The 24,872-nt window shown below is 48.4% G+C and overlaps 1 protein-coding gene across 2 annotated transcripts in view; it reads right to left on the bottom strand.

Moving 5' to 3' along the window:
- The window catches only part of PCGF5 (polycomb group ring finger 5), a 56,635-nt gene that overhangs the window by 13,151 nt on the left and 18,612 nt on the right, over positions 1–24,872 (bottom strand). For both annotated transcript variants that reach the window (XM_075612857.1, XM_075612855.1), the window contains exons 4-7: positions 19,387–19,442; positions 19,182–19,241; positions 14,749–14,891; positions 11,794–11,892 (exon numbers count right to left, since the gene is read on the bottom strand). In XM_075612857.1, coding sequence (XP_075468972.1) covers positions 11,794–11,892; positions 14,749–14,891; positions 19,182–19,241; positions 19,387–19,442 — 358 coding nt within the window. The remainder of the gene's footprint in view (positions 1–11,793; positions 11,893–14,748; positions 14,892–19,181; positions 19,242–19,386; positions 19,443–24,872) is intronic.

Below are 24,872 nucleotides of genomic sequence, written 5' to 3'. Positions count from 1 at the left end.
CATACACTGCTCCCATCCCCCTCATCCTATCACTCACCTACACTGCTCCCATCTCCCTAACATTCTCCTCCTCCCATCACTCACCTACACTGCCTACACCTACCATCTTCCTAATATCCCCGTCATCTATCCACCCCTCATCCTATCACTCACCTACACTGCTACCATCACCCTAACATCCCCGTCATCCCATCACTCACATACACTGCTCCCATCTCCCTAACATCCCCCTCATCCCATCACTCACTTACACTGCTCCCATCACCCTAATATCCCCCTCATCCCATCACTCACCTGCACTGCTCCCATCTTCCTAACATCCCCCTCATCCCATCACTCACCTACACTGCTCCCATCTCCCTAACATCCCCCTCCTCCCATCACTCACCTACACAGCTCCCATCTTCCTAATATCCCCCTCATCCCATCTCTCACCTACACTGCTATCATCACCCTAACATCCCCGTCATCCCATCACTCACCTACACTGCTCCCATCACCCTAACATCCCCCTCATCCCATCACTCACCTACACTGCTCCCATCACCCTAACATCCCCCTCATCCCATCACTCACTTACACTGCTCCCATCTCCCTAACATCCCCCTCATCCCATCACTCACCTGCACTGCTCCCATCTTCCTAACATCCCCCTCATCCCATCACTCACCTGCACTGCTCCCATCTCCCTCATCCCATCACTCACCTACACTGCTCCCATCTCCCTCATCCCATCACTCACCTACACTGCTCCCATCTCCCTAACATCCCCATCATCTATCCACCCCTCATCCCATCACTCACCTACACTGCTCCCATCTACCTAACATCCCCCTCATCCCATCACTCACTTACACTGCTCCCATCTCCCTAACATCCCCCTCATCCCATCACTCACATACACTGCTCCCATCACCCTAACATCCCCCTCATCCCATCACTCACCTACACTGCTCCCATCTCCCTAACATCCCATCACTCACCTACACTGCCTACACCTACCATCTTCCCAATATCCCCATCATCTATCCACCCCTCATCCTATCACTCACCTACACTGCTACCATCACCCTTACATCCCCCTCATCCCATCACTCACCTACACTGCTCCCATCTCCCTAACATCCCCCTCATCCCATCATTCACATACACTGCTCCCATCTCCCTAACATCCCCCTCATCCCATCACTTACCTACACTGCTCCCATCTTCCTAACATCCCCCTCATCCCATCACTCACCTACACTGCTCCCATCCCCCTAACATCCCCCTCATCCCATCACTCACCTACACTGCTCCCATCTCCCTAACATCCCCCTCATCCCATCACTCACCTACACTGCTCCCATCTCCCTAATATCCCCCTCATCCCATCACTCACATACACTGCTCCCATATCTCCCTAACATCCCCCTCATCCCATCACTCACCTACACTGCTCCCACCCCCCTCATCCCATCACTCACATACACTGCTCCCATCTCCCTAACATCCCCCTCATCCGATCACTCACCAACACTGCTCCCATCTCCCTAATATCCCCCTCATCCCATCACTCACCTACACTGCTCCCATCCCCCTAACATCCCCCTCATCCTATCACTCACCTACACTGCCTACACCTACCATCTTCCCAATATCCCCATCATCTATCCACCCCTCATCCCATCACTCACCTACACTACTACCATCACCCTAACATCCCCCTCATCCCATCACTCACATACACTGCTCCCATCTCCCTAACATCCCCCTCATCCCATCACTCACCTACACTGCTCCCATCCCCCTCATCCCATCACTCACATACACTGCTCCCATCTCCCTAACATCCCCCTCATCCCATCACTCACCTACACTGCTCCGATCACCCTAACATCCCCCTCATCCCATCACTCACATACACTGCTCCCATCTCCCTAACATCCCCCTCATCCCATCACTCACATACACTGCTCCCATCTCCCTAACATCCCTCCTCATCCCATCACTCAACTACACTGCTCCCATCTCCCTAACATCCCCCTCATCCCATCACTCACCTACACTGCTCCTATCTCCCTAACATCCCCCTCATCCCATCACTCACCTACACTGCACCCATCTCCCCAACATCCCCCTCATCCCATCACTCACCTACACTGCTCCCATCTCCCTAACATCCCCCTCATCCCATCACTCACCTACACTGCTCCTATCTCCCTAACATCCCCCTCATCCCATCACTCACCTACACTGCTCCCATCTCCTTAACATCCCCCTCATCCCATCACTCACCTACACTGCTCCCATCTCCCTAACATCCCAGTCATCCCATCACTCACCTACACTGCTCCCATCACCCTAACATCCCCCTCATCCCATCACTCACCTACACTGCTCCCACCCCCCTAATCCCATCACTCACCTACACTGCTCCCATCACCCTAACATCCCCCTCATCCCATCACTTACCTACACTGCTCCTATCTCCCTAACATCCCCGTCATCATATCTCTTACCTACACTGCTCCCATCTTCCTAACATCCCCCTCATCCCATCACTCACATACACTGCTCCCATCACCCTAACATCCCCCTCATCCCATCACTCACCTACACTGCTCCCATCTCCCTAACATCCCATCACTCACCTACACTGCCTACACCTACCATCTTCCCAATATCCCCATCATCTATCCACCCCTCATCCTATCACTCACCTACACTGCTACCATCACCCTTACATCCTCCTCATCCCATCACTCACCTACACTGCTCCCATCTCCCTAACATCCCCCTCATCCCATCATTCACATACACTGCTCCCATCTCCCTAACATCCCCCTCATCCCATCACTTACCTACACTGCTCCCATCTTCCTAACATCCCCCTCATCCCATCACTCACCTACACTGCTCCCATCCCCCTAACATCCCCCTCATCCCATCACTCACCTACACTGCTCCCATCTCCCTAACATCCCCCTCATCCCATCACTCACCTACACTGCTCCCATCTCCCTAATATCCCCCTCATCCCATCACTCACATACACTGCTCCCATATCTCCCTAACATCCCCCTCATCCCATCACTCACCTACACTGCTCCCATCCCCCTCATCCCATCACTCACATACACTGCTCCCATCTCCCTAACATCCCCCTCATCCCATCACTCACCAACACTGCTCCCATCTCCCTAATATCCCCCTCATCCCATCACTCACCTACACTGCTCCCATCCCCCTAACATCCCCCTCATCCTATCACTCACCTACACTGCCTACACCTACCATCTTCCCAATATCGCCATCATCTATCCACCCCTCATCCTATCACTCACCTACACTGCTACCATCACCCCAACATCCCCCTCATCCTATCACTCACATACACTGCTCCCATCCCCCTCATCCCATCACTCACCTACACTGCTCCCATCTCCCTAACATTCTCCTCCTCCCATCACTCACCTACACTGCCTACACCTACCATCTTCCTAATATCCCCGTCATCTATCCACCCCTCATTCTATCACTCACCTACACTGCTACCATCACCCTAACATCCCCGTCATCCCATCACTCACATACACTGCTCCCATCTCCCTAACATCCCCCTCATCCCATCACTCACCTGCACTGCTCCCATCTTCCTAACATCCCCCTCATCCCATCACTCACCTACACTGCTCCCATCTCCCTAACATCCCCCTCATCCCATCACTCACCTACACTGCTCCCATCTCCCTAATATCCCCCTCATCCCATCACTCACATACACTGCTCCCATATCTCCCTAACATCCCCCTCATCCCATCACTCACCTACACTGCTCCCATCCCCCTCATCCCATCACTCACATACACTGCTCCCATCTCCCTAACATCCCCCTCATCCCATCACTCACCAACACTGCTCCCATCTCCCTAATATCCCCCTCATCCCATCACTCACCTACACTGCTCCCATCCCCCTAACATCCCCCTCATCCTATCACTCACCTACACTGCCTACACCTACCATCTTCCCAATATCGCCATCATCTATCCACCCCTCATCCTATCACTCACCTACACTGCTACCATCACCCCAACGTCCCCCTCATCCTATCACTCACATACACTGCTCCCATCCCCCTCATCCCATCACTCACCTACACTGCTCCCATCTCCCTAACATTCTCCTCCTCCCATCACTCACCTACACTGCCTACACCTACCATCTTCCTAATATCCCCGTCATCTATCCACCCCTCATCCTATCACTCACCTACACTGCTACCATCACCCTAACATCCCCCTCATCCCATCACTCACTTACACTGCTCCCATCACCCTAATATCCCCCTCATCCCATCACTCACCTGCACTGCTCCCATCTTCCTAACATCCCCCTCATCCCATCACTCACCTACACTGCTCCCATCTCCCTAACATCCCCCTCCTCCCATCACTCACCTACACAGCTCCCATCTTCCTAATATCCCCCTCATCCCATCTCTCACCTACACTGCTATCATCACCCTAACATCCCCGTCATCCCATCACTCACCTACACTGCTCCCATCACCCTAACATCCCCCTCATCCCATCACTCACCTACACTGCTCCCATCACCCTAACATCCCCCTCATCCCATCACTCACTTACACTGCTCCCATCTCCCTAACATCCCCCTCATCCCATCACTCACCTGCACTGCTCCCATCTTCCTAACATCCCCCTCATCCCATCACTCACCTGCACTGCTCCCATCTCCCTCATCCCATCACTCACCTACACTGCTCCCATCTCCCTCATCCCATCACTCACCTACACTGCTCCCATCTCCCTAACATCCCCATCATCTATCCACCCCTCATCCCATCACTCACCTACACTGCTCCCATCTACCTAACATCCCCCTCATCCCATCACTCACTTACACTGCTCCCATCTCCCTAACATCCCCCTCATCCCATCACTCACATACACTGCTCCCATCACCCTAACATCCCCCTCATCCCATCACTCACCTACACTGCTCCCATCTCCCTAACATCCCATCACTCACCTACACTGCCTACACCTACCATCTTCCCAATATCCCCATCATCTATCCACCCCTCATCCTATCACTCACCTACACTGCTACCATCACCCTTACATCCCCCTCATCCCATCACTCACCTACACTGCTCCCATCTCCCTAACATCCCCCTCATCCCATCATTCACATACACTGCTCCCATCTCCCTAACATCCCCCTCATCCCATCACTTACCTACACTGCTCCCATCTTCCTAACATCCCCCTCATCCCATCACTCACCTACACTGCTCCCATCCCCCTAACATCCCCCTCATCCCATCACTCACCTACACTGCTCCCATCTCCCTAACATCCCCCTCATCCCATCACTCACCTACACTGCTCCCATCTCCCTAATATCCCCCTCATCCCATCACTCACATACACTGCTCCCATATCTCCCTAACATCCCCCTCATCCCATCACTCACCTACACTGCTCCCACCCCCCTCATCCCATCACTCACATACACTGCTCCCATCTCCCTAACATCCCCCTCATCCGATCACTCACCAACACTGCTCCCATCTCCCTAATATCCCCCTCATCCCATCACTCACCTACACTGCTCCCATCCCCCTAACATCCCCCTCATCCTATCACTCACCTACACTGCCTACACCTACCATCTTCCCAATATCCCCATCATCTATCCACCCCTCATCCCATCACTCACCTACACTACTACCATCACCCTAACATCCCCCTCATCCCATCACTCACATACACTGCTCCCATCTCCCTAACATCCCCCTCATCCCATCACTCACCTACACTGCTCCCATCCCCCTCATCCCATCACTCACATACACTGCTCCCATCTCCCTAACATCCCCCTCATCCCATCACTCACCTACACTGCTCCGATCACCCTAACATCCCCCTCATCCCATCACTCACATACACTGCTCCCATCTCCCTAACATCCCCCTCATCCCATCACTCACATACACTGCTCCCATCTCCCTAACATCCCTCCTCATCCCATCACTCAACTACACTGCTCCCATCTCCCTAACATCCCCCTCATCCCATCACTCACCTACACTGCTCCTATCTCCCTAACATCCCCCTCATCCCATCACTCACCTACACTGCACCCATCTCCCCAACATCCCCCTCATCCCATCACTCACCTACACTGCTCCCATCTCCCTAACATCCCCCTCATCCCATCACTCACCTACACTGCTCCTATCTCCCTAACATCCCCCTCATCCCATCACTCACCTACACTGCTCCCATCTCCTTAACATCCCCCTCATCCCATCACTCACCTACACTGCTCCCATCTCCCTAACATCCCAGTCATCCCATCACTCACCTACACTGCTCCCATCACCCTAACATCCCCCTCATCCCATCACTCACCTACACTGCTCCCACCCCCCTAATCCCATCACTCACCTACACTGCTCCCATCACCCTAACATCCCCCTCATCCCATCACTTACCTACACTGCTCCCATCTCCCTAACATCCCATCACTCACCTACACTGCTCCCATCTCCCTAACATCCCATCACTCACCTACACTGCCTACACCTACCATCTTCCCAATATCCCCATCATCTATCCACCCCTCATCCTATCACTCACCTACACTGCTACCATCACCCTTACATCCTCCTCATCCCATCACTCACCTACACTGCTCCCATCTCCCTAACATCCCCCTCATCCCATCATTCACATACACTGCTCCCATCTCCCTAACATCCCCCTCATCCCATCACTTACCTACACTGCTCCCATCTTCCTAACATCCCCCTCATCCCATCACTCACCTACACTGCTCCCATCCCCCTAACATCCCCCTCATCCCATCACTCACCTACACTGCTCCCATCTCCCTAACATCCCCCTCATCCCATCACTCACCTACACTGCTCCCATCTCCCTAATATCCCCCTCATCCCATCACTCACATACACTGCTCCCATATCTCCCTAACATCCCCCTCATCCCATCACTCACCTACACTGCTCCCATCCCCCTCATCCCATCACTCACATACACTGCTCCCATCTCCCTAACATCCCCCTCATCCCATCACTCACCAACACTGCTCCCATCTCCCTAATATCCCCCTCATCCCATCACTCACCTACACTGCTCCCATCCCCCTAACATCCCCCTCATCCTATCACTCACCTACACTGCCTACACCTACCATCTTCCCAATATCCCCATCATCTATCCACCCCTCATCCCATCACTCACCTACACTACTACCATCACCCTAACATCCCCCTCATCCCATCACTCACATACACTGCTCCCATCTCCCTAACATCCCCCTCATCCCATCACTCACCTACACTGCTCCCATCCCCCTCATCCCATCACTCACATACACTGCTCCCATCTCCCTAACATCCCCCTCATCCCATCACTCACCTACACTGCTCCGATCACCCTAACATCCCCCTCATCCCATCACTCACATACACTGCTCCCATCTCCCTAACATCCCCCTCATCCCATCACTCACATACACTGCTCCCATCTCCCTAACATCCCTCCTCATCCCATCACTCAACTACACTGCTCCCATCTCCCTAACATCCCCCTCATCCCATCACTCACCTACACTGCTCCTATCTCCCTAACATCCCCCTCATCCCATCACTCACCTACACTGCACCCATCTCCCCAACATCCCCCTCATCCCATCACTCACCTACACTGCTCCCAACTCCCTAACATCCCCCTCATCCCATCACTCACCTACACTGCTCCTATCTCCCTAACATCCCCCTCATCCCATCACTCACCTACACTGCTCCCATCTCCTTAACATCCCCCTCATCCCATCACTCACCTACACTGCTCCCATCTCCCTAACATCCCAGTCATCCCATCACTCACCTACACTGCTCCCATCTCCCTAACATCCCCCTCATCCCATCACTCACCTACACTGCTCCCATCTCCTTAACATCCCCCTCATCCCATCACTCACCTGCACTGCTCCCATCTCCTTAACATCCCCCTCATCCCATCACTCACCTACACTGCTCCCACCCCCCTAATCCCATCACTCACCTACACTGCTCCTATCTCCCTAACATCCCCCTCATCCCATCACTCACCTACACTGCTCCCATCTCCTTAACATCCCCCTCATCCCATCACTCACCTACACTGCTCCCATCTCCCTAACATCCCAGTCATCCCATCACTCACCTACACTGCTCCCATCTCCCTAACATCCCCCTCATCCCATCACTCACCTACACTGCTCCCATCACCCTAACATCCCCCTCATCCCATCACTCACCTACACTGCTCCCATCTCCTTAACATCCCCCTCATCCCATCACTCACCTACACTGCTCCCACCCCCCTAATCCCATCACTCACCTACACTGCTCCCATCACCCTAACATCCCCCTCATCCCATCACTTACCTACACTGCTCCTATCTCCCTAACATCCCCGTCATCATATCTCTTACCTACACTGCTCCTATCTCCCTAACATCCCCCTCATCCCATCACTCACATACACTGCTCCCATCACCCTAACATCCCCCTCATCCCATCACTCACCTACACTGCTCCCATCTCCCTAACATCCCATCACTCACCTACACTGCCTACACCTACCATCTTCCCAATATCCCCATCATCTATCCACCCCTCATCCCATCACTCACCTACACTGCTCCCATCTCCCTAACATCCCAGTCATCCCATCACTCACCTACACTGCTCCCATCACCCTAACATCCCATCACTCACCTACACTGCTCCCATCTCCTTAACATCCCCCTCATCCCATCACTCACCTACACTGCTCCCACCCCCCTAATCCCATCACTCACCTACACTGCTCCCATCACCCTAACATCCCCCTCATCCCATCACTTACCTACACTGCTCCTATCTCCCTAACATCCCCCTCATCCCATCACTCACCTACACTGCTCCCATCTCCCTAACATCCCCGTCATCCCATCACTCACCTACACTGCTCCCATCTCCCTAACATCCCCCTCATCCTATCACTCACCTACACTGCTCCCATCACCCTAACATCCCCCTCATCCCATCACTCACCTACACTGCCTACACCTACCATCTTCCCAATATCCCCATCATCTATCCACCCCTCATCCCATCACTCACCTACACTACTACCATCACCCTAACACCCCCCTCATCCCATCACTCACATACACTGCTCCCATCTCCCTAACATCCCCCTCATCCCATCACTCACCTACACTGCTCCCATCCCCCTCATCCCATCACTCACATACACTGCTCCCATCTCCCTAACATCCCCCTCATCCCATCACTCACATACACTGCTCCTATCACCCCAACATCCCCCTCATCCCATCACTCACATACACTGCTCCCATCTCCCTAACATCCCCCTCATCCCATCACTCACCTACACTGCTCCCATCTCCCTAACATCCCCCTCATCCCATCACTCACCTACACTGCTCCTATCACCCCAACATCCCCCTCATCCCATCACTCACATACACTGCTCCTATCACCCCAACATCCCCCTCATCCCATCACTCACCTACACTGCTCCCATCTCCCTAACATCCCCCTCATCCCATCACTCACCTACACTGCTCCTATCTCCCTAACATCCCCCTCATCCCATCATTCACATACACTGCTCCCATCTTCCTAACATCCCCCTCATCCCATCACTCACCTACACTGCTCCCATCTCCCTAACATCCCCCTCATCCCATCACTCACCTACACTGCTCCTATCTCCCTAACATCCCCCTCATCCCATCACTCACCTACACTGCTCCCATCTCCTTAACATCCCCCTCATCCCATCACTCACCTACACTGCTCCCATCTCCCTAACATCCCCCTCATCCCATCACTCACCTACACAGCTCCCATCTTCCTAATATCCCCCTCATCCTATCACTCACATACACTGCTCCCATCTCCCTAACATCCCCCTCATCCCATCACTCACCTACACAGCTCCCATCTCCCTAACATCCCCCTCATCCCATCACTCTCACCTTGAAATACTCCCTCTATTTAAAAACACATTTCATTTATAAAATATTAATTCTTAGATATTTGTAACATGTTATAAATTAAATGTGTTTTTAAACAGAGGGATATAGACAGTGGTGAAGGGGTTAAGAGCCTATGGAGTGAGGGTGGTAAAGGGTTAAGAGCTAGTGAGGAGAGGGGTTTAGCTTTCTTCCTGCAGCCTTCTCTCACTGAGGTGACAGACGCTCCTCCCCCTCCCTTCCCCCGCCTCTGCAGTGAGAAGCAGCTCCTCCTCCCTCCCTGCAGTGAGAAGCAGCTCCTCCTCTGCCCTCTCTTCCTCCCTGCAGTGAGAAGCAGCTCCTCCTCCCTCCCTGCAGTGAGAAGCAGCTCCTCCTCTGCCCTCTCTCCCTCCCGTGAGAAGCAGCTCCTCCTCCCTCCCTGCAGTGAGAAGCAGCTCCTCCTCCCTCCCTGCAGTGAGAAGCAGCTCCTCCTCCCTCCCTGCAGTGAGAAGCAGCTCCTCCTCTGCCCTCTCTCCCTCCCTGCAGTGAGAAGCAGCTCCTCCTCCCTCCCTGCCGTGAGAAGCAGCTCCTCCTCTGCCCTCTCTCCCTCCCGTGAGAAGCAGCTCCTCCTCCCTCCCTGCAGTGAGAAGCAGCTCCTCCTCCCTCCCTGCAGTGAGAAGCAGCTCCTCCTCCCTCCCTGCAGTGAGAAGCAGCTCCTCCTTTGCCCTCTCTCCCTCCCGTGAGAAGCAGCTCCTCCTTCCTCCCTGCAGTGAGAAGCAGCTCCTCCTCCCTCCCTGCAGTGAGAAGCAGCTCCTCCTCCCTCCCTGCAGTGAGAAGCAGCTCCTCCTCTGCCCTCTCTCCCTCCCTGCAGTGAGAAGCAGCTCCTCCTCCCTCCCTGCAGTGAGAAGCAGCTCCTCCTTTGCCCTCTCTCCCTCCCGTGAGAAGCAGCTCCTCCTCCCTCCCTGCAGTGAGAAGCAGCTCCTCCTTTGCCCTCTCTCCCTCCCGTGAGAAGCAGCTCCTCCTCCCTCCCTGCAGTGAGAAGCAGCTCCTCCTCTGCCCTCTCTCCCTCCCTGCAGTGAGAAGCAGCTCCTCCTCTGCCCTCTCTCCCTCCCGTGAGAAGCCGCTCCTCCTCCCTCCTTTCTCCCTCCCTCCCTGCAGTGAGAAGCACAGTGTGCCAGAAGGAAGGGAGGAGGGAGGGAGGGAGCAGCGTGTCTGATTCTGGCAGCTCCGTGAGACACGTACTGCAACTTCAAAGGTGCTCCTCTTACACCAACAATCCGACGCCATAGTAATATCGCAGTAACAAATCCTCTCCCACATTGGCACACCGTCAGATGGTATCATGGTATTACTATCATACTGGTACATTGCCCAACCCTAGTTCCTCCTAGGGAAAGATACCCTAAGTACTATAGTATATTAAAAATGCACCATCAGAACCTTCTCAGCTATACTAGTCTGGTGACAGATGATCTACATACAGCACTTATTGTTGGCCTCTCCGGGTGTAAACATGTAAAATGCTGAATACATTCTCCTAGGGTTGTACAGTGGTGGTTTACTTTTTAAGAGCCTGTCAATAAATCAACTTGGATACAATGAAATGTAATCATCAGTGAGGTTTACCAACTACCTAGATATAGAAATTTGCTAACAGAGGTCCTGTGTGTGGGCCTTGGAAAGACGAGTTCTTTGTATCTAACAGAACACATTATTAGAAGCAGTTCATAGGTCCTGAGATCTTACCTCATACGCACTTGGAAGCTTTAATTTTAAACTTAAGAACTTTTTAATAGTCCCAACTGTTACCCGTGTTGAACAACGGATGAATTTCTTCATCAAACCCTAAAAAGAAAGTTATACAAACATTAGAATATAAACAAAACTTCCAACCTATTCGAAGAAACACTCAAAATAAATGGACGCAACTAATTTGAAATAGAGGAGACATTTATGATTATGCTGTAAAATAATTGCTTAATTGCCATCTTGCAGAATTCTAGAAAGATATACTCCAGGCTGGATCAAAAATTATATTCTAAACAGGAACAACGCATCCAGCCTATATGCTACCTCTACTTTACTGTGAATTAAAATGAAATGATCACTGCTAGCTACAGAGAATAGGAAATTCCAGGAGAGGCAGATAGGCTTGTAAACTCTCATTAGAATTAGGCTGCGGCCCCGCTAGCGCTGACCGCGCTCATGCTCGAGAGCGGTGACATCACAAGCTCTCCAAGCATGAGCGCCGGGTGTCCTGTGTAGTTTGCAAGCGCGCGTGGTGGGGGGGGGGGGGGGGCGCACTGGGAGCTTTTTGAGCACGCTTCAAACTTTCTTTTTTTTGTCTCGCCAAGCTTGGGAGAGCGAGCCACCGCGTGAGCGGGACAATTTAAATTGCAGAAACTAAACTCGGCAAGGGTCGCTCGCTCAGCGCTAGCGTGGCCGCAGACTTATAGGAACAACTTTTATGAATTCCACTCAATATGTCCCAGAAAAACTAACGGGTGTTACGCTAATACCACTTCAGATACGAAGCTTATGTGCACATTAAGTAACAGGGTATTTACAAAAGGAAATAATTTTGCATTAATCATGGTTTACTTCCCTCCCAATATGTAAAATGGGAAGCAAATAGATTAATAATAAGGGCCTTAATAATATGAATCTGCCATTCGATAAGTAGTAACTGAGCTACCCAGAGAAAAATGTTTTTCATAATTACGATACAGACAAATATAACTAAAAAGTGGCGCAATTGAAAATATAACACAAAAACAAAATGACGCATCAAGTGTTCTTACATAAATATGTTTGGTCTAAACAACTTTTGAACTTTATCCTTTGGCATTTTTTCTTTACTATTGTTTCTGATACCTATTTCTTATCTTCAAAGTCTGAGAATATTAGCAGTTCATCTTAACTCAATATTGCATGGAAACACAGGACTGTAAAGGCATCCATATCACAACGAAATAACATACGGTATCATATGCCCAGGGGACTTGGGTCCATATTTACTAAGCTATTCTATAAATACCGCCCGGCGCCGGAAGACACCTTACAGCCCATTCAGCGAAATGTTCACAAGCAAAGTTTCAAGAAATGATACAGTATATATGATTATTAATCAGTATATAAGGTAGTAAAGTATGTTTCTGTGCTATCTCCCTGACAAAGTGACGCAGGTCACGAAACGCGAACGTGGCTTAGCTTTGGCCACTCTAGACTGCTCTTTGTGTATGGCACGTGTGTTACAATAAAGTACTCCTTGCTTTAAACTGAAACGCTCTTGTGAACACTTCCTTCGTCCTGTTATATCTGTTTATACTGTGTTTATAGATTAATGGGAAAAAAATGAGTCGTGGTGGTTTTTAGTTCATAATTATTCTTTAGGACAGTTGACCATTGAAAATCGTATGAAAATTCAAAAGATTCAATCAGTGCCCTGCAATATTTTTTAATTCCTCTCAGAGATGCATTTCACAAACTGCGTCTACGTTATCGGGATCGCCAATGGGGGAGGGGGCACAGGGACATCTGTCACGGGTCCGGTGGTGGAAGAGGACCCGTCCCAGTGGTACAAAAATAGAAGTTAGGCCCTGCCACAAGTGAGGGCACAACTTCCACTAAGAGGCCACCGGGGTGGACCTCTACCTAGCCACCAGGTAGGGCCCGCACAGACCCCACTCCTCCCCCCGCGCCTCAGGTAGTGAGAGAGAGAAGGGGATAGAGAATGGAAAAGGGGAGGAGAGAGAATGGAGAGGGGGAAAAGAGGGAATGGAGAGGGTGGAGGAGAGAGAATGGAGAGGGGGAGGGGAGAATGGAGACGGAGAGGAGAGAGAGCGAGCTAGAGGGGGGAAAGACAGAAGGGGAAAAAACAGAAAGAGAGGGAGGAAAACCAGAGAAAAAGGGGGGAAAGAATGAGAAAGAGAGAGAGAGAGAGGAAATATGGGGGATTGGAAGAGAGAGAGGGGGGAGAGATAGAGGGGAAAAGAAGGACGGGAAGTGGAGAGGACAAACACAGGGCTGCCGACGGGTGAGAGCTGACAGTTATGGCATGGACCCCCCTTCCTCCCCCTGCAGCAGGTGTCAGCACTGACAATCACCCCACCGCTTAACAACCCGAGGCCCGGGTGTAGACTCTAGTCCTGGGCCCAGTAAAGCTGTCAGCGGCCTTGTACAAAAGCATTTACAGTATTATTAATTCATAGACAGCCCTTAGCAACATCATGCACACCCATGTTTACAGGTATGGCCTTGTGAACACTTCTATTATAGTGTTAATAATTTGTTCACTTTGATGCACCTTAGGCTGAGTCCATGGTGACTGCAGCCGTGCGGAGGCGTGCGGAGGCGTGCGGAGGCTGAGGGAAAGCGGGTGCTTTCCCTGGCCTTAGTTCACGCGCCGCCCGTGGGCGTGTCGGGGGGGCGGGCCTGTGACGTCACGGAGCTGGTTCGCCCTCATTGGGCGAACCGCTCACGTGACCGGCCCTGCGCTCCCATGAGCGCGAAAAACAAAAAAATTGGTAAGACCTACGCTTCCGCACGCTTGCGGAAGCGTGCGCGAGCCCCTGCTAAAGCCGCTCTCATTGTGGCTGCAGGGGCTCACTGCCGAGCAGAAGCGCGCCTCAGCACGGGTCAGCATGCCCGAGGCCTTACTGTTATGAACAGAAGATTTTGATTTTAAAATACTGCACTTACCTTTACTACATTATCACCAGACTGGCCATTGTTACGTAAACAATCAAGACAGATGGCAATTTGTGGATCGCTTCTGTGATAGTCTCTGTCTTCATCATTTTCATCTTCATCTGCTCTGAGCTTTTTCACCTTTCTAAGGCCATCTGTATAAACGAGAATGTTTTTTAAGCATTTATCAACTGTTTTTTTAACCTAACCTGAACCGGACGGACCCTCTGAGCTGATCTGTGAGGTCCCCTGACCTCCGCGGCCCACCACGTTCCTGAGATATTTGTTGTTTTTACGCACTGGTTTTGACACAAAACTACAAAATGGCTGCCGGGTCACAAACAAAGTCGCAACGTCGTCACCAGATGATGGTGCAACGTTATACTGCGTATAACATACTGCGTCACGTGACCCGTGGCGTCATTTGATGCCACGATACCATGGCAACCGTGACGTCACACGACGGCGCGTTCCCATGGTCACGCGTCCTGAAGCCGGCTGAATCTCGGTAAGTAGAGGTTGCAGGGGCCTCGTGCAGACCCCCGGCATTTAATTTAGGTGGAAGAGCGCCCGGACCTCAGCAACCGCCCGCACCCCCCCCCCCAAAAGTCTCGCTCCCCCCTGTTTGCGCACCGCTGATATACAATATAAGAACACATTAACGGAGGCCAATATAATAAACACTGACAGTTCTGCACGTGGCAGTTTACACTAGAGCAGGGTGTCCACACTTTTAGTTGAGGGCCAGATTAATGCAAAAATTATCTGTCAAGTGCCACATACTAACTACAATATAAACATGGAATGTACATCACGTACACATGTATATGTCAAGCAATTCAGTGGCGCAAATCCATCAAGCAAAGGTTAAAAAGATGTGGTGAACTAGAAAGGAGCTCCCTGGATCCTCGTCTTTAAATCACAGGGAATCACATACAAAGATGGCCGCCAAAGCGTCACTACGGAACGTACAAAGCACCAGCTGGCAGCTCCAAAAAAAAAAAAAGTGTTTTGAGCTGCAAGCTGGGACTTGAGACGTTCCGTAGTGACGCTCTGCCACCTGTGCAGAAGCAGGGATATCCTGAAACTCTGACCTGTTTGTGGCCCTTGAGGACTGGAGTTGGCCACCCTTGGTATACACCAAGAAGTAATATAGAGTACAGGCATACCCCGCATTAACGTACGCAATGGGACCGGAGCATGTATGTAAAGCGAAAATGTACTTAAAGTGAAGCAGTACCTTTTTCCCACTTATCGATGCTTGTACTGTAATGCAATCGTCATATACGTGCATAACTTATGTAAAAACGCATATGTAATAGGCTCTATAGTCTCCCCGCATGCGCACAGCTTCGGTACAGGTAGGGAATCAGTAATGCTGTTCAGGACGTGCTGACAGGCGCATGCGTGAGCTGCTGTTTGCCTATTGAGCGAAATGTACTTACTCGCGAGTGTACTTAAAGTGAGTGTCCTTAAAGCGGGGTATGCCTGTAGTATGTTTAAAGCTACATCCCACATTGTCAAACAATAAGTGACAACTCGCCAATGTAACACTGTGGCACTGTTAATACTATAAAGTATAGTGTGTCCTTTACATATCAAGTTGAAATATACTTCAACACAATGATCAAATATATTTTACTTCTATAGATTTGATAAAATTAAATGTACTGTATATCTAATAAGGCATAGTATTTTCTATACAATAATGTCTCAAAAGTGTTTTTGGAATAAATTGTGGGATTATGCTGCCATTTGCATATACTGCCCTGTAAAGTCATAGGAACTTTCAAGAAATAAACAAATAAGAGTAACGCTTATTGTTATCATTTATTTCATATGCAAAATAAAAAGGGAAAAAGTGATGTGTTTGCAAGGTCTTGGAGTTTTTGCAAAAAATAAAAAGTTCGATCGACTTGAACGTGAAGTATTTAACATTCAGAAAACAAGTTACAAAATCCTTGTTACAAAATCCTTTTATTAAAACAGCAGCCCCCCAAAAAAACAGAAACCCAGGGAAAAAGTTAGCTACTGAATAATGATTGGCTGGCAAAGGAACATGATACTATACAACACTTGATTAAAAAAGCCAACAGTTGCAGAGAAGTCAGGAAATATGGGGGGTTTACTGTACAATTTAGCAGCAACGATTTCACTGGCTAATTTGGCAAGGTGACGGTAACACAACAGCCTCCCTTGGGAAGAGCCCAAAGTGGTAATATATTATGTCTGAAGTGGCCATTTAGGTTGTTTTAGGCTGAAAATCCCCACTAAAGTCAATTGGGATTTCCGTCCGAAAACGACCAGGACGGCAACTTCAGACTCTGTAGAATGACCAAATAGTTGGTAGAAAGGACTCCCACGCACTCCTTGTGGAAGAGGACTTCAAAGTGACGTTCAACTGTGTTTTTTATTTTGCAGATAAGGAAACGCACAATGTTTGGGTGGATATGTCCATTAGTCAGGTGAACCCTTATACGGTTTACTCACTTCTTTAACCCAGGTGGTGCTGGAAAATCTGTGTAATACGGCAGGCATAAACTTATAGGGATCCATGTGAAAATGGATAAGAAGCAAAAAATGACACTGTGTGCTCATTTGCTTGTCACTACCCAGAATCCAACGCTGTAGTGGAGGCATTGTATGCTAAGAGATAATGGGGAGCTGGGCTGTGGACCTGTCTGATACGTGAATATGCTCATAAGTGGTATTTGTATCTGCTGTACACTGTACAGCACTGTACATGGGGTTTGTGTCATTTTTTTACTCACCATAACTTTCTTTGCGTCTGCTAGTTAGTAGAGAATCTGAATGGGATAGTAGTGGGCATTTAACTCCTTCAGTGCCTTGTTGACGCTGTACGTCATGGCCTTTGGCTAATTTTTTAGGAGCTACCGCTGGAACCCGAAAGCGATGTGATCGCTCAGAAGAGTGGTGATGTGATCCGTCAGCGCCGGACGGTCTGTGGACATGGTGGTGGCAGAACCCTCTGGCACTGAACGGGGTAAAGGACCCAAACTTCCAAAATAGCCAAAAGCTCATACTGCAGTTTGACGAGGTTCTGGTACTTTCCCTTATAGAGCAAATGGAGTATGATGGTGGTCAGCGCAAACTCGTGGAACTCAAGATAATGGTGGAAAATGAGACAAATCGCAGTATTAGTGCATGAAATCAGTGTAAAATAGGGAGGGATGGGGGGGGGGGGGCAGGGGAGGGAGGGGTAGTGGTGAATGACACTAGATAATACAATAATTGAAACATAAAATATAAGTTTCAACGACTCACACGGGCTTGTGTGAGACTTCACCCTCAGCGATGGATGTGGTGGGTAAATAAAAACTCCTAAAGCGGAGAAATAATAGAAAAAACTCACACGGCCATATGTGAGTTTGTTCCCTCAGTGGGTGTTGTCAGCACACTCAGATGGTGTAGATGCGTCTTAGTGTTCAGTCCCAATGGGTATGGTGCATGAGTGGCTCCTCTCCCAGACGCCCATAAACCAAAGGATGGGCAAAGTCTGAATTAGTCGCTGATAAAGTTTTATTTGTAACAGTATAAAAACGTATAAAAAAACAGTGAACACACTCACACAAATAACACTGCCCAGCATCAGCCGCGAGGCTATCCGGAAAGACCTCTTCTTCCGCTTGCGCTCCCGCTGACGCGTCCGACAGTGGGACCAGGAGAGAGAATCTAAACCGGATGTCTGGCGGTTGTCTGGGTCCCTCTTTCAATGAGCTCCGGCAGGGAACAACGCGTTTCGCAGTAAGCTTCGACTTATTTGTGAGTGTGTTGACTGTTTTTTTTATACGTTTTTATACTGTTACAAATAAAACTTTATCAGCGACTAATTCAGACTTTGCCCATCCTTTGGTTTAGTGTGCTGACAACACCCACTGAGGGAACAAACTCACATATGGCCGTGTGAGTTTTTTCTATTATTTCTCCGCTTTAGGAGTTTTTATTTACCCACCACATCCATCGCTGAGGGTGAAGTCTCACACAAGCCCGTGTGAGTCGTTGAAACTTATATTTTATGTTTCAATTATTGTATTATCTAGTGTCATTCACCACTGCCCCTCCCTCTCCCTCCCCTGCTCCCTGCCCCCCCCTTCCCTCCCTATTTTACACTGATTTCATGCACTAATACTGCGATTTGTCTCATTTTCCACCATTATCTTGAGTTCCACGAGTTTGCGCTGACCACCATCATACTCCAATTGCAACCATAAGAACTTGGGATTTGTCTTCTTCAAGGTCAAGCAGCAGCAAAACCAACAAAGGGCCAGTATACAATTTTTTACAATTTTTTATTATTTATGATACAGTTTTTTATGTCCATAGGCGTCTAATAACTATTAGCCACTCATTTTAGGGAGCGCCCCAGTTTCACACTCTCCTTATAAAGCAAAACTTGAAAAGTAAATACAAATAACAAAAATCACCTTCTCCATTTTCTTGAGGTCTGTTCCTCTTCCAGAATTGTGTTTCTCGGTCCTGCTCTTCTAAGTAACAAAAAATAGAAGCTTTGTTAATACAGAGAGAAACATATATACAAACTACTACTCATCATGCACACACACACACACACACACACACACACACACACACACACACACACACACACACACACACACACACAAAACATACCTTCTCTTAATCCAGGTACCAATTTAAATATGATTTCTTCCAGCGTATTGTCTAACCTTTATTAAAAAAAAAAAACACACAAAGCTATAATGAATAAGTTAGGTTCTTCCTTTAAATGAAAGCATTTTAGGCCATACATACATAACTGGTCTGAGACACACAATCTCTACACTGCTGTAGTTCAAAGATACTGGCCCACATCCACTAAGCGGCACTGCGCCACGAGGCGCCTTCTGACACATTCTATTGAATGGGCCTTACGAGGTCTCCTGGCAGAGCACCACTAAATAGTTATGGGCCACTGGTACATCTTTACAGTGTACAACCTAACTGCTTACTCATATCATACATCAGATAATCTCTGCAGGGTGTGGAGTATGAGGATAATCTCTGCAGGGTATGGAGTATGAGGGTAATCTCTGCAGGGTATGGTGTATGAGTATAATCTCTGCAGGGTATGGAGCCTGAGGATAATCTCTGCAGGGTGTGGAGTATGAGGATAATCTCTGCAGGGTATGGAGTATGAGGATAATCTCTGTGGGGTATGGAGTATGAGGATAATCTCTGCAGGGTATGGAGTATGAGGATAATCTGCAGGGTATGGAGTATGAGGATAATCTCTGCACGGTATGGAGTATGAGGATAATCTCTGCAGGGTATGGAGTATGAGGATAATCTCTGCAGGGTATGGAGTATGAGGATAATCTCTGCAGGGTATGGAGTATGAGGATAATCTCTGCAGGGTATGGAGTATGAGGATAATCTCTGCAGGGTATGGAGTATGAGGATAATCTCTGCAGGGTATGGAGTATGAGGATAATCTCTGCAGGGTGTGGAGTATGAGGATAATCTCTGCGGGTATGGAGTATGAGGATAATCTCTGCAGGGTATGGAGTATGAGGATAATCTCTGCAGGGTATGGAGTATGAGGATAATCTCTGCAGGGTGTGGAGTATGAGGATAATCTCTGCAGGGTATGGAGTATGAGGATAATCTCTGCAGGGTATGGAGTATGAGGATAATCTCAGCAGGGTATGGAGAATGAGGATAGTCTCTGCAGGGTATGGAGTGTGAGGATAATCTCTGCAGGGTATGGAGTATGAGGATAATCTCTGCAGGGTGTGGAGTATGAGGATAATCTCTGCAGGGTATGGAGTATGAGGATAATCTCTGCGGGGTATGGAGTATGAGGATAATCTCTGCAGGGTGTGGAGTATGAGGATAATCTCTGCGGGTATGGAGTATGAGGATAATCTCTGCAGGGTATGGAGTATGAGGATAATCTCTGCAGGGTATGGAGTATGAGGTTAATCTCTGCAGGGTATGGAGTATGAGGATAGGATAATCTCTGCAGGGTATGGAGTATGAGGATAATATCTGCAGGGTATGGAGTATGAGGTTAATCTCAGCAGGGTATGGAGAATGAGGATAGTCTCTGCAGGGTATGGAGTATGAGGGTAATCTCTGCAGGGTATGGAGTATGAGGATACTCTCTGCAGGGTATGGAGTATGAGGGTAATCTCTGCAGGGTATGGAGTATGAGGTTAATCTCTGCAGGGTATGGAGTATGAGGATAATCTCTGCAGGGTATGGAGTATGGGGATAATCTCTGCAGGGTATGGAGTATGGGGATAATCTCTGCAGGGTATGGAGTATGGGGATAATCTCTGCAGGGTATGGAGTATGGGGATAATCTCTGCGGGGTATGGAGTATGAGGATAATCTCTGCGGGGTGTGGAGTATGCGGATAATCTCTGCGGGGTATGGAGTATGGGGATAATTTCTGCAGGGTATGGAGTATGGGGATAATCTCTGCAGGGTATGAAGTATGAGGATCATCTCTGCAGGGTATGGAGTATGAGGATAATCTCTGCAAGGAATGGAGTATGAGGATAGTCTCTGCAGGGTATGGAGTATGAGGATAATATCTGCAGGGTATGGAGTATGAGGATAATCTCAGCAGGGTATGGAGTATGAGGATAGTCTCTGCAGGGTATGGAGTATGAGGATAGTCTCTGCAGGGTATGGAGTATGAGGGTAATCTCTGCAGGGTATAGAGTATGAGGATACTCTCTGCAGGGTATGGAATATGAGGGTAATCTCTGCAGGGTATGGAGTATGAGGTTAATCTCTGCAGGGTATGGAGTATGGGGATAATCTCTGCAGGGTATGGAGTATGGGGATAAACTCTGCAGGGTATGGAGTATGGGGATAATCTCTGCAGGGTATGGAGTATGGGGATAATCTCTGCAGGGTATGGAGTATGGGGATAATCTCTGCAGGGTATGGAGTATGGGGATAATCTCTGCAGGGTATGGAGTATGAGGATCATCTCTGCAGGGTATGGAGTATGGGGATAATCTCTGCGGGGTGTACAGTATGAGGATAATCTCTGCAGGGTATGGAGTATGAGGATAGTCTCTGCAGGGTATGGAGTATGAGGATAATCTCTGCAGGGTATGGAGTATGGGGATAATCTCTGCGGGGTATGGAGTATGGGGATAATCTCTGCAGGGTATGGAGTATGGGGATAATCTCTGCAGGGTATGGAGTATGGGGATAATCTCTGCAGGGTATGGAGTATGAGGATCATCTCTGCAGGGTATGGAGTATGAGGATAATCTCTGCGGGGTGTAGAGTATGAGGATAATCTCTGCAGGGTATGGAGTATGGGGATAATCTCTGCAGGGTATGGAGTATGAGGATAATCTCTGCAGGGTATGGAGTATGAGGATCATCTCTGCAGGGTATGGAGTATGGGGATAATCTCTGCAGGGTATGGAGTATGAGGTTAATCTCTGCGGGGTGTAGAGTATGAGGATAATCTCTGCAGGGTATGGAGTATGGGGATAATCTCTGCAGGGTATGGAGTATGAGGATAATCTCTGCAGGGTATGGAGTATGAGGATAATCTCTGCAGGGTATGGAGTATGAGGATCATCTCTGCAGGGTATGGAGTATGAGGATAATCTCTGCAGGGTATGGAGTATGAGGATAGTCTCTGCAGGGTATGGAGTATGAGGATAATCTCTGCAGGGTATGGAGTATGAGGATAATCTCTGCAGGGTATGGAGTATGAGGATAATCTCTGCAGGGTATGGAGAATGAGGATAGTCTCTGCAGGGTGTGGAGTATGAGGATAATCTCTGCAGGGTATGGAGTATGAGGATAGTCTCTGCAGGGTATGGAGTACTGTATGAGGATAATCTCTGCAGGGTATGGAGTATGAGGATAATCTCTGCAGGGTATGGAGAATGAGGATAGTCTCTGCAGGGTATGGAGTATGAGGATAATCTCTGCAGGGTATGGAGTATGAGGATAATCTCTGCAGGGTATGGAGTATGAGGATAATCTCTGCAGGGTATGGAGTATGAGGATAATCTCTGCAGGGTATGGAGTATGAGGATAATCTCTGCAGGGTATGGAGTATGAGGATAATCTCTGCAGGGTATGGAGTATGAGGATAATCTCTGCAGGGTATGGAGTATGAGGATAATCTCTGCAGGGTATGGAGTATGGGGATAGTCTCTGCAGGGTATGGAGTATGAGGATAATCTCTGTGAGGTATGGAGTATGAGGATAATCTCTGTGAGGTATGGAGTATGAAGATAATCTCTGTAGGGTATGGAGTATGAGGATAATCTCTGCAGGGTATGGAGTATGAGGATAATCTCTGCAGGGTATGGAGTATGAAGATAATCTCTGTAGGGTATGGAGTATGAGGATAATCTCTGCAGGGTATGGAGTATGAGGATAATCTCTGCAGGGTATGGAGTATGAAGATAATCTCTGTAGGGTATGGAGTATGAGGATAATCTCTGCAGGGTATGGAGTATGAGGATAATCTCTGCAGGGTATGGAGTATGAGGATAATCTCTGCAGGGTATGGAGTATGGGGATAGTCTCTGCAGGGTATGGAGTATGAGGATAATATCTGCGGGGTATGGAGTATGAGGATAATCTCTGCAGGGTATGGAGTATGAGGATAATCTCTGTGAGGTATGGAGTATGAAGATAATCTCTGCAGGGTATGGAGTATGAGGATAATCTCTGTGAGGTATGGAGTATGAAGATAATCTCTGTAGGGTATGGAGTATGAGGGTAATCTCTGCAGTTTAAGATTAAATGTGCATTTCATTCCTCTAAGAGAGTTGACACTTGCTTTACAATTTGTAAATTAGCGTATTTTCCGTAACAAAACCTTAAAGACTCTAATTGTGCAAACAAACTTGCGTTTGGTATTTATGGCGGTATTTATTTATTGCTGTAAAACGAATACTTGTTAAATATACAGTAATAACATACACAGAAAATATATTTTGCCCCTCTTTTCTGTGTGATTGCTATTGATGCTATGTCGAATATACAATATGCAGAACATAATATGCTAAAATAGTCTAACATTATATATATATATATATATATATATATATATATATATACAGTGTTCGACAAACCTATACATTTGCTCGCCCCGGGCGAGTGGATTTAACCCCCGGGCGAGTAAATATTGGCCCAAGCAGCACACGTTTGGTACTAGGTGGCGAGTAGATTTTTTGGTGATTTGTCAACCACTGTATATATATATAGTGTATTACAGTACTTAATCACATATATAACTTATTAAAAATAACTAGCTACAAGACAAATGGCAACCGAAATATCCAAACTCCACATGAATGCAACTCAACTCATTACCGACAGACCATGAGACAGAGCTCCTGTACCAGAAGCCCAGCTGCAGAGTTCTCACTGTCCTTGTGCTCTTTTCTCTGTTGTAGAACTCCAGGAGGGAGGTTACTGTGCGTTATTTTAGCATGTTCCCGTCAGGTAAATGTTTACTTTATTGGTTCTTTACAAGTCATGTCTTAACAGTCTATTTTTATTAGTTGCAAAATTTACAAAGAATATCCAAACGTGTACAATTTATCAAATCACTGAAGCCTACAGTACATTAGTGAAGTCCAAACTACTGTACTGGTGTAGAATAATCACAAACGTTTCACTTAGATATATATTTGCTGCTGAGACTATTGGTAAACTGCTTCATTTCCTGATCTTCTCGGTAGACGAGATGTTTTTTTTGTAGTGCACAGTCCTACAGAACATGAAAGGGATCTGGAATGGGTCATATGTGTCAGCACGAATTCAATGTTAACTCTAAGGAAATGATTCAGCCCCCTCCGACTGCTACACCCAGTGGTCACAAAATTCATCTGCCAGTAATGAGAAAACACAGAAACAATCCGTGGAAAGTTTGCAAATTACAAGACAGATTGGATAAACAAGATCACCACACGTCACTAATGTTGAACAGTTTTACAAAGATGATGACTTGATCTGGTGACTAGAAGTGTGCCACAGCGGTGCTATGCCATAGAACGCCTTCAAATGAATGGGACGTAAAGTGTCTTATGGCATAGCACTGCTTAGGCTGAGTCCCCGCTGGTGTTGAGCTCGCTATGCGCTTGGCGCGCTTACCTTCT

Source organism: Ascaphus truei, chromosome 8 (genome assembly GCF_040206685.1).
Source record: "Ascaphus truei isolate aAscTru1 chromosome 8, aAscTru1.hap1, whole genome shotgun sequence".
NCBI lineage: Eukaryota > Metazoa > Chordata > Amphibia > Anura > Ascaphidae > Ascaphus > Ascaphus truei.
Note: the sequence above shows the minus strand (reverse complement) of the source record. Positions and strands in the feature narration are given on the sequence as shown.